Here is a 12,006-nt window from a genome sequence, read left to right on the forward strand (position 1 = left end):
AGCCTGCAGACCGTGTTCTCAGAGGGTTTGTTGATAAAAGGATTTCAGGAGTCCTGTCTCTAGCCTAAATGCTTGCTGAAAATTAAAAAAACAAAAACAAAAACAAAAAAAAAAAAAACACAGTCTCTGCAAGCAAGCAGACTTGTCAGCAGAGCCTTGTGCTTTCATAAGCCAGGTTTGGGACTTTACAGGCCCTTTCAGAAAGCCCCCAACAAGAGCTATAACAGCCTCTCTGGGTAGTCTCTCATCTGCAACAAAGGATTTTAACCTCCCACCACCACCTCCCCATAGCTTCCTCAGTCACCTGGGAAGATAAATGAAATGCTGGTGTCTGGGCACTGTGAGAATAATACCACTAATATACCAAGTTAGCCTCAAATCCTTTCATCTTCTGGGTCTTTGAAAGGCCAAACACAAACAACCAGCATATTCCCTTGGCCCTGAGGCTATAGCTCACTAATCAGAAACAGAAACAGATCTTTCAGTCTTTTTTTTTTTTTTCTGGAAAACCAAGGATCAGTTCAGTAAGCAAGCAAGCTGCTTCATGGTGAAGTAGCCCTAACATCTACCACCCACACTCAGATCACAATTCTCTTGCTTGAAAGAGCCTGAATGCGGGATCCCTGGGTGGTGCAGCGGTTTGGCGCCTGCCTTTGGCCCAGGGCGCGATCCTGGAGACCTGGGATCAAATCCCACGTCGGGTTCCCGATGCATGGAGCCTGGTTCTCCCTCTGCCTGTGTCTCTGCCTCTCTCTCTCTCTCTCTCTCTCCCTGTGACTATCATAAATAAATAAAAATTAAAAAAAAAAAAAAGAAAGAGCCTGAATGCTTGCCAAGAACTATATAATGCAAGTATGTACCTTCCCAAACTGTATTTAGAAGGGTCCTCTGATGGCTGTGGCTTCCTCATTTCCAGGACCATCCCAACAACAGTCCTTAATAGGGGGGATCCACCCTGTCCCTAATAGGAATGAACTGTGGCACAAGCTAAAACCATTACAAATTAAGTGTTTGGTTGGGGGGGGTAGTCATCCATTAAGCTAAAAGTTAAGCATTTTTGTTTTGAAATAAAAAATTAAAATGGCAAGCTTAACAAGAGATAAACCTTGTACATGTCTATTTAACAGCTTCAAAGTCCAATTTAGAGCATTTGTTGATCTAGGAGTAAAGAGAGAGAATTCTAATAAATGCCCAATGCTAAGGTGCCTTACTGCTGTGCCGCTCTCAACCCAGGCGGCAAATCTATTCAACACTGAGCCTAGTCTCATCATGTTCAGAGTTAGTCAAAATATATACCACTTGTTCTTTAAGAAATGGACATTTAATGGGGCACCTGGGTGGCTCATTTGGTTAAGCAAACCAAACTCTTGGTTTTGACCAGGTCATGATTTCAGGGTCACAAGTTTGGCCCCGCATTGGGCTCCACACTCAGTGGGGAGTCTGCTTGAGATTCTCTCTCTTCCTCTGCCCCTTGCCCAGCTCATGCTCTTTCTCTCTAAAAACAAATAAGGGCAGCGCCAGTGGCTCAGTGGTTTAGTACTGCCTGCAGCCCGGGGTGTGTTCCTGGAGATCTGGGATTGAGTCCCACGTCGGGTTCCCTGCATGGAGCCTGCTTCTCCCTCTGCCTGTGTCTCTGCGCCTCTAAATAAATAAATAAATATAAATAAATAAATAAATAAATAAATAAATAAATAAATAAATAAATAAAATCTTTTAAAAAAATAAAAATAAAAAAATCTTAAAAAAGAAGAAAGGAAAAGAAATGGACATTTAAGAAAGCACTGACCCTGTAATCCAATTTCCATGCAGAAATGGTCACTGAAGTGAGAACGTTTAGCTTAAAATGTCCTTATACGGTGTTATTTCCTCCTGCACGAGCCCAAGGGAGCAGAGAAACTTGAATACCAAACATCCTTCCCTACATGGAAGACCATAACCCTGAGCTTAAAAGAAGAAAAGGCTAACAAAAAGAACAGGCTGCACAAGAAACTGATCAGAACTATGTGTCTAAGACAGTGAGGGAAAAGAGGGAGAAAGAGAACTGAAGGCTCACAAGCCTGGCTGCAAAGAAAAACAGGTTCAAGATAATGAGGGGGAAAAAACCCAATTCAGACATAGGTTTAAATAATTCAGATCCTGCTGAGCTTTCTGTACTGTGTTTTAATTATAAATCATCAGTAGACTCTCTAAAATATAACTTCCATATGCAAAGGTGAGGAGTCCTTGGATTTAAGGAGGCACTTCATGAGGGAACGGAATTATTCAGGAAGTAATGTACACTCTGTTGCCAACAAAAAAAAAATTAATGAACAAATCAACTCTGTGCTCGCAAAAGTGTTCCTAGGCAAAAATCTTCAAAAGCACACATGGCATTTACTGGGGGGCTGACCTCTAGAATCAACCGTGCTGCAGGGCACCCAGCTAAGGGGAGGAGAGAGGTTGTTAAAACCTTGCAGTGGGGGATCCCTGGGTGGCTCAGCGGTTTAGTGCCTGCCTTTGGCCCAGGGCGCGATCCTGAAGTCCTGGGATCGAGTCCCACGTCGGGCTCCCAGCATGGAGCCTGCTTCTCCCTCCTCCTGTGTCTCTGCCTCTGCCTCTCTCTCTCTCTCTCTCTCTCTCTCTCTCTCTCTCTCTCTCTCTCTTTCTCTCTCTCTCTCTCATGCATAAATAAATAAATCTTAAAAAAAAAAAAACTTGCAGTGATTTTCTACAAGCTGCTGGTGCACCAGGCACAACAGCCACCTTCTTTCATATGTGTAATTTTTTTCTTATAAATACTTTTTCTTCAAATCTTCATGACCCCTAACAAGCAGACAAAAAAACAAAACAAAACAAAAAAAGGAGTAGGGGAGGAAGAAGGAGAAGCAGAGATGCTCCAAAGTGTAGGGTGTGTTTTCCTTCTGGAATAAAACAACCTAGCCTCACTCACTGGGTATGCTGGAAAGTCACTTGAAGCCCTCTTGGATACCTTTGTCTATAAAATGCAGATGACATTTTTACCTCTGTCGTAAGGTTGCTCTGGAGATTAAATCAGGTATCATGTATAAAGCGCCCACCACAGGATTTGCCCAAATGAAGCCAATGAAAAAGTAACAAATGCTACTACTGTTTCAAAGTTGATGGGGTCCTTGACATTTCAGGCAATAACTTGTATATAAATCAATTTTTAACCAAGATAAAAATTTAGAAACAGATTATTAGTAACTCCAGAGAAGGAAAAAAATCCTATTTTGTGTTCTTCAACAAAGACAGTTGCTAATGCTCCTAAGTCTTTGGTGGAGAGTACACCAATCTCATCTCATTACCCACCAGATAGCTCACCCTGCCTCGCCCACATCTCCTGAACAGAAGGTTACTGACTAACATCCTGGGTTCCTGGAAGAGGCTTTTGTAGCAACGATGCAATGAAAAAGCACAAGAACGAAACGTTCCTTGGCCCAATGACATTTGGGCTCATTCTGATACTAGTACTCGAGTCAGAATCACAGATTTGATCCACAGAAGGCTTTATTTAAAAACATGCGGAAGGCACAGTACCTCTAATCGTTGGATGCGTCCCTTGAAAAACATGAAGAGGGAAGAATTTGGATAAGCAGCTTCTTTTTTGAGAAGAATTTCCTTTGCTTCATCCAGGCCTGCTTTGTTATCACTGCCATCCAAGGCAAAAAACGGGCGGACTACAGTATGATACCAGAGCAGAGCCAATCTAAAGGAGAGGGAGAGAAACATTGAGCAAGACTTTTCTTAGAGTGTTTCCACTTTTTAAAAACTCAGTATGTGCTCTTCCAGAACATGCTCCTTCCAAAAAGCTTACTACGCAGTCTTTGAAGATACAGAGTATCTTTCCCCATTTTAATTTTATCAATATTTGGAAAACTTAAACTTCGGCATACCATAGAAATCAGCATACTCCCATCAGGTGAGAGCAGAATAAGATAAAAGCCTTTAGCTCTTCTGAGGCTTCCAGATGGCTCTCTGAAGGTATGGACCGATATAAATTTCTCTATGCACCAATTAGAAACAGTGACTAGTTACCATGAATTTACTGTCCCCTCACAATAAAAGAATTACCTTTTTTTTTTTTTCAAAAGGAAAATGCTATTTTCTCCTGTGTTCATAAAGTTAGAGTGTAAGCCTCATAATCTAAATTTAAATATGGGAACCACAGACACAAATTATTCTAAAATGAGTTAAAATAAGTGAGAGGAACCAGGGGGAAAAAAAGGCTCTTTCTCTGGCCTTTGAGGATGCTTAATTCGAAAACCAAATAATTAGTTAAAATTCCTTTACTTCAAACTCATCCTTTTAAGAAGAATACCATGTTAAATAAACTTGGTAAACAAAATAGATTCATTAGAATCTGCTTTAATGAATAGACAAAAATATTTCACCAACACATCAAATATTGTTATATAAACGTATGCTTCTAGCATGCTTATAAAACTGGTTCTCTTCTGGAGATTAGACTAATTTACATTACTAATTAATTTCTTTCGACAAAATACTAAGATATAAATAGACAAATTATCACATTACAAAACCATTAAATCAAATTAATAAAATACCACTGTTTATGTAATTTAATGACTTTGGGGAAGCACAAATATTTTTGAAATGAAAATTTAATGATATTTTTAATGACTGCCAAATGATTAAGAGTGAATATCCAAATTCCTCAATATGGATAGGCATGAAAACAGAGCTCGTTCAAGTTCTCCATGATACCATTTTTTGGAAAAACTGACAAGTAGTGTAACGTCAAAGGACATATAGTGTCTGGTAAAATTATTCAAACTGAAAAAAAAAAAATCAAGTCATTTTTAATCGTGGAGGAATGGGTAAATCCTTGCTCTGGATAGTGATACCAGCTTCTCCACACTCCTGTTCAAATTATTGTCATTTCAGTTTAGATTAACATGACTCAATTTAGTTGACCAGCACAAAATATCCAAGCCACATATGAGAGAACAATGGACCGACCAGGATCAAAGAAAATCATCAACTATCAGTATTTTCTGTAAGAAAAAAAAATTTCAGAATCACGGGAAAAAAAGGCTTATCAAATTTGTCTTCCTTAAAAATTCAAAAATCAGGATCATGAATCTCAGCAACTGTGGCCAAGGTCACAAAAACTGCTTACAAAATCATCTGAGGTTGAAAAGGATGATCATTTTACCTGTTGAAAATAAGGGACTCATGAGAGTCGAGAATAGGTTCTGCTCTCTGACGTCAGCTCCCAAGTCAGCTTATAAATACCACCCAAAACACAGTTCTCGGCATTGCGTTATAAGACTCAAGGCATCGTGTCAACCAACCAACCTATTTACCTGACATTTCCTTTAAAGGTTTTGATTGTTGTTTACTTACTTTCAACACTATATTATCTACCAAAGCATTGCAATACAGCTACTCACGTAGCTAAAGGGGCCTTCATGTCCTTACTTTCGCTTGCATACATCAGTGAAGAAAGGCCTTGCAGGCGGTCTCCGGGAAAACCCAGCAGGTTGATGATTTTGAGCAGGTTGGGAGGCACCATGGAGATGCAAAGGTGGAAAAGGCCGTATCCAAAGCTAACAGCACCTTTAAGTCTGCTTAGAGACTCCTCAGACACCCCTTCAGCCACAACGTCATTATCATTTGCCGCGTCACAAGTCAAGGGCTCTTCAGTTAGTTTCTTCTGATACAGCTCCTGGAGAGCATTGATGTCCAGATAGCACTTATTGTAAATCTTCCAGGCTTTCCTAAGGATCCACCCACCTTTTATATAGGCTATGGGGAAGGGGAGAAAGCAGGAGAAAAAAATAAGCATTCAAAATAATTTTCCTGTAGTAATAAGGGATATTGAAGAATGACCTGAAATTCAAGCAAAAAAAATTTAAAAAGCAATAAAATGATCATCTCCCATTGCACCTTGTCTTCTTCAGAGGGCTTAAATTACTTGTTTCCCTTTATTATACTGAATGACCACTCGAGCAAGAAACTACTAGTTTTTTTGTTCACTGTTCTATCAAGCCCCTCATACGTGAGCTGGGACGTTGTATAGGATATACACTGAACGAAAGAATAAATGCATGAATGCCAACATGCAAGCATCACTTGAACCTGACTTTCGTTCTATGTGCTCTGTGAAACATGAATCTCCGCCGTGTTTCTGAACTACCATGGCACTTCCCTGATAAATCTCTTTTGGAACTCTGACATTTGTCTACCCTGTGTTTCACTCCTCCTAAAGAGCAAGTTTTAAGTCTAATTCACTGCTAAAAGTATACCTTGGCATCAAGCATGGCAACTTGCCAAAAAATAAAACAAGCAAACAAAAAGGATTTAATTTATACTTACTAGGTGAACAAACAGCCAGTTCATTACCGTATAAGTCATTAGGGTATATGCAGAAATGTAAAGAATCCTCCATTCATCTGTATCTAATGCCTACTGTGTGGCTGAAGCATGCCTTATTAGGATGGCATTATTTGGATAATGAGAATGATGCTCACATGATGCTCACCCTACTGCCCCAGCCTAGATCTAGACAGCTCCAGCAAAGGACGGTATCAAAAAGAAGCTACTTCACACCAGAAGTGAAAAGATGTTATTTATAAAGCTGCTTCCATTATTTCCCATCAGATCAATTTTTAACATAGTCTTCATAGTTTCTGAGAGAAATAACAGACATAAGACTGGGATTTACCCAGTTCCATGTCCCACTGGCCCCTTGCAGACAAGCCCACAGGTCCTGCCTCACCCTCTCTTCCTGCGAACATATTTACACCTTATCATGAGGAAGGGAAGGGCGCAGTTGATGCATCTGTGCTCATCTGAGTGTATCATCACCATACTTTTGAGGAAAGGTCTTCTACAGGGAATTTTCTACAGAAAAGAGCTTATACATACTCAGCACTGTTATCAATATGGCCCCAGTAATCTGACCCCAGTGCACAAGTGGAAGACAAAACAAGCTGTCCCAGAGTTCCAGGCCCTTTGGGGCAGTGGAAAACGAAGTTTGTAAAAAGTTATATTTAAATCCCAGAAAGGGGCAGCCCAGGTGGCTCAGCGGTTTAGCACCGCCTTCAGCCCAGGGCAGGATCCTGAAGACCCGGGATCGAGTGCCGCGTAGGACTCCCTTTGTGGAGCCCGCTTCTCCCTCTACCTGTGTCTCTGCCTCTCTCTCTCTCTCTCTCATGAATAAATTTTAAAAAAAAAATTAATCCCAGAAAGTACATAACACAAAATCTGATTTATAAGGGTCTAATCCCTGAATTGAAAGTGATCAAAGAACACATGGTATTTTGAGAAAAGAGCTACCAGAGCAGGCCCACTGCTATCCTTTGCAAAGCCTGCTTACAAGACTGACCCTTGGCTGGGGTCTGTGAACTTGAACTTGGGAACATTCCAAGCATTCCCAGAACTGATAAGAATGGCTCACTGTGCCTACCCTGCTTGTATAAACAGTACGTTTCATGTCAAACACTTGCTTTCAGTGTTTCATTCCAGATCCCAGGGGTCTGGAATATGGGTATGTGCAAGGCATGGCCAGTCCCATCAAAAACTCTGGATACTGTGTTTCTACCAAGCTTCCAGGTTGATAACACGACTCACTGCCCAGAGAATTAAGCATGTCCTACAGACACCTCTGGGAGAAAACTTTGGGTTACTTGTGCCTGAGTTTTCCTGGACTTCCTCCCATGCATCTTTTTCCTTTACACATTTTGCTTTATATCTTTGCTGTAACAAACCACAGCCACAAGCATGATTATATATGGAGTCCTTCTGGAAAAATCATTGCACCTCAGGGTCCTAAGGATCCCCCCAATCCATGGAATCCTAATATTTAATCAAGTTAATATTTTACTTAAATCTATCAATTTCTTGACAAATGATGACCGTATCCCTTATGGGATCACAATTCAAAACACAACCATCCCATAAGTTCCAAGTTCTAGATTGTTAATGCTCTGCAGACTAAGTCCACTGAAAAGAATACTCAAGATAGGATGAACAAGCAAAACGAAAGTTTTTTTTTTTAAGGGAACAATTTTTATAACTTTATAAAAAGTAACACACACTTAAAACAACTTTCACGTAGTTCAATTTAACAAAAAAAAATTTTTTTGGAGAGAGAGTGAGTGAGTGCCAGGAGTATGGGGAGGGGCAAAAGGAGAGAGAGAGAGAGAAAGAGAGAGAGAATCCTGAGCAGGCTGCATACCCAGTATGGAAGCCGATGCAGGGCTCCATCTAACAAACCTGAGATCATGACCTGAGCCAAAATCAAGAGTCAGGTGCTTAACCGACTGAGCTACCCAGGTGCCCCAATTTAACAAAAATATTTAGTGAGCAAATATTACATTTCAGGTACAGTTTTAGGAGAATCCAAAAGAAATAAGATTAGATCCTGCCTATTAGAGGCACAATGACTTCTCCCTTCTAAATGGAAAATGAAAAGTTGGAAAAAATCCTGAAACTTGTATGCTGACAAAGCACTCATGTTGATCTAGTATGCCCATAAACAACAGGACACGCAGTTATGATCCAAAAAGCCAAAGGTTGAATAGAAAAACAGAAAAAGAAAATAGGAACACAAAACCAATTGCAATCTAATAAAGGGGAAAATGCTGGGTACAGATTTCAAAAATGAAAAAAAGAAAACTTGCAAAATGCTAAAAATGTTAATTTGCTATTAAGTTCCTGTTATGTGCTTAGGACTGTGCTTGGTAACTGAAGGATATTAAAGAACCATAAGACACAATTTCAGCCCTTCAAATGCCCACAATAAAACTGAAAAGTAAAACAAATGAGAAAAATAAGTGCATATATATATCTCTATGTGTTTGTTCATGTGCCCTACCGGGGTCATAGGTAGAAAAATTAAAACAAATCATGTTGAGATGATGGGTGAGTTGTTCTTTAGGTCCTTTTTGTCCTAAAATTTTCTATATAATAAATATATAAATGGATTAGTGCAGAATAAGTATTGCAGGATTTCAGTAGAAAATTTTACTCCCTCCTGCCTCCAGGCCTAACCGGAAATTTTAAGGAAAATGTTTAATTATGTTTTCTCCTGCATTTTCCAGGCTGCTGCAGCTTCACTGGGAAAGCAGAAGTTCCATCTAAGGCGTGTGAGTATGAAGGAGCAGGTGGGCAAGCCGTTCAGAGGCAGAGTGATACCGGGAACACAGAGACCAAAAGGGACACAGGGATGGCATGCTCAGGTTATGGGGGCCCCCTGATGTCCAACTAAGGAATGGACATTTGCACAGGAAAAGCAGGCAATTCCTAAGACTGTGGCTGAGGGGACCACCAGTGTTAGGGAGACACATTGCAGGAATTCAGATCTCAGGTGAAGAAGAGTCATAACAAGGGATCGTGGCAATGGAAACCAAAGCCAAAAATCCATCAATGCCAACTGCACAGACTCAACAACAAAAAAATGACATTGGTAAAAACCCTATTTTTATAAAATAAAAATGTAATTCGACATGTCTTTAATTTCTTGCCTGAGAGAGGAGTTTAGGTGCCAATGTTTAAAAGTGTATGTTAAAATCTGTGGTAACAAGTTGTTTTTAAAAAATTTTTATTTATGTATTCATGAGAGAGGGGGTGATGCAGAGACACAGGCAGAGGGAGAAGCAGGCTCCATGCAGGGAGCCTGACGTGGGACTCGATCCCAGGACTCCAGGATCAGGCCCTGGGCTGAAGGCGGCGCTAAACCTAAACCGCTGAGCCACCCGGGCTGCCCTGTGGCAACTGAGCGACGTAAATAAAACCCAAAGCTCTAAGTCGAAGACTATAATTTGTGCAAGATGAAGTTAATATGCACGTAGAAAAGATTTTGCTTTTGCTACTTTCTAAGCTCAACGCGGCAGAGAAACAGGTTTCCCAGGACTCACCCTACTTCCCAGTCCCAAATGCTGTGACCAAAACATCTGAGCACAGCCACACCCGGCCTACAGAACAAAGGCTGCCCTGGAGTGTGCTCCACAGCAGACAGCAATGCAGCTCCTGCAGGAGGGACCCCCTCTTCGCTGTGAAGCTGTAACAATGCCTCTAATGAGCATACATATTCCCAAAAGGCAGAGAAACAGCATTCAAGAGCCCCACATCCTGCATAGCCCTCCATATGGCTCCTCTAAAAGGTCAAATATAAATCAGCCGCTGCTATCTATGTTTTTGGAGGAAGACACACACAGCAAAAAACCACAGACCATTTGCCCTCCCCTATTAGGGTCAGCCTCAATCAGCTGGGAGATGTAGGGGAGAGAGGAGACTTTGTCCCCATTATAAGGGAAGGGTAGTGTGTGGGGAGGCAGGGAGTGAGAGTCCTTCCCAGGAAAGGGCAGGAATTGTCTGAGAAGTGAAAATACCAAGTTATACTCATTGATGTTGGGATAAATCTCATGGATTTTTCAGCAGGGGATCATATCTGGTGGACCTCCTGCCATCGTACTGTGTCTGTTCACTTGTCCTAGATGAGGCTGGTTAACCCTATAACAAAAGATTAGTTCAGGCTTACCTTTTTGTGAGTCATGGAACAGGCTTTGGGAGAAAAATTGTCTTGGTTTCACTTCCAAAAGACTTCTAAAGGACTCATTTTTCCAATCTCAACTATTCTTGGGGCTCCATGTCATGCAACTTTTTCCTAAATGGCATCACCCATCCTTCACCCCTCCAATTCACATATTATACACCCACCATGTGACAGGGGACAGCACCACATCAGATGCCAAGGACAGAGAGCAAAACTGACTTCCATTCTTCATCAGTCTGCTCAGGATCTTCCTTGATCTTCCCAGGTCAAGTTTCTGAGCTCCTCCTTCCCTGCACCCAATTTGTGACTAACTTACACATCTAGTGAGTCAAGTATTACCCTGAATTATAACTGACTCACTCCTCTTTCTCTCCTACTAAACCAGCTGTTCCCCTGGGGCAAGAGTTTCATCCCACTCATCTCCAGAACCCTGGCACATATGACCCCACAGTATGGGATGCAAAGTAGAAGCTCAGTGAGTGTGGACAAGAAAGACAGCAGGTGGACAGAGCTGCTACCCTCAAGGAGATTACAAATACCATGGGCAGACATGTACCTAAAATGTGTACTGCTATGTGGTGAGTGATCTGACTCTGCACAGAACACATGTGGAACAACAAAAAAGCAGATGATGAAGTGAGGAAGGAGTACATGAAGGAAGCTGGCCCGGGAGGCACCTGGATAGGCAAGAGAGAAAGATAAAGGGGCTGAGGGCATTCCACACCGAGGGGGTAGCATACACAAAAGCAGGAAGACAGCAAAGGGCATTTCAGGGAAGTGCAAAGAGCTCGGCTTAGCTGGCTGCATGATGGGACGGCAGGCAGGTTGGTACAGGCCGCTTGAGGAAGGAATTCAGACTCTCCCTTTTAGGGGATGCAGAAGGGCTGACTGTTTAAAGCACAGATCTAACAGGTTTTAGGAAGATGACTCTGATGGCAACAGAGAAACCGTGGCCTGGAGAAGCAAGGGAGTTAACAGCAGGCAGTCACACTGTTCCAAGGGCTAGCGCCAGAGGACAAAAGGGCAAGTGAGCATAGCTGGGTTTCTGGGCCTCTCGGCACAAAGCCACAAGTAACCAAACTCAGCTGATGGGAAAATGGTGAGAACACTAGGAATTCAGGTAGGAAACAAGAAACCCTAGGGACGCCTGAGTGGCTTAGTGATTGAGTGTCTGCCTCAGGCTCGGGTCATGATCCCACGGTCCTGGGATTGAGTCCCACATCAGGTTCCCTGCAAGGAGCCTGCTTCTCTCTCTGCTTATGTCTCTGCCTCTCTCTCTGTCTCTCTCTCTGTGTGTGTGTCTCTCATGAGTAAATAAATAAAATCTTTAAAAAAGAAAAGAAATCCATGGCTTAGGCCTGGGCTGTGGTCACTGACAAGCTACGTCAACTGTTCAACCTCACCCAAATCATGCAGCCTCTACTGCCTCCCCTGTAAAATAAAGCAAGTAAATTCACTTGAAGAAAATGTATTGAGCATATACT

At 41.7% G+C, this 12,006-nt stretch overlaps 1 protein-coding gene across 1 annotated transcript in view; it reads right to left on the reverse strand.

The window, feature by feature from the left end:
* Positions 1-12,006, reverse strand: part of TTC39C (tetratricopeptide repeat domain 39C) — a 110,080-nt gene that overhangs the window by 42,696 nt on the left and 55,378 nt on the right. The window contains exons 5-6 of the mRNA XM_055324096.1: positions 5,415-5,769; positions 3,538-3,706 (exon numbers count right to left, since the gene is read on the reverse strand). Coding sequence (XP_055180071.1) covers positions 3,538-3,706; positions 5,415-5,769 — 524 coding nt within the window. The remainder of the gene's footprint in view (positions 1-3,537; positions 3,707-5,414; positions 5,770-12,006) is intronic.

Source organism: Nyctereutes procyonoides, unplaced genomic scaffold (genome assembly GCF_905146905.1).
Source record: "Nyctereutes procyonoides isolate TBG_1078 unplaced genomic scaffold, NYPRO_anot_genome, whole genome shotgun sequence".
Lineage (NCBI taxonomy): Eukaryota > Metazoa > Chordata > Mammalia > Carnivora > Canidae > Nyctereutes > Nyctereutes procyonoides.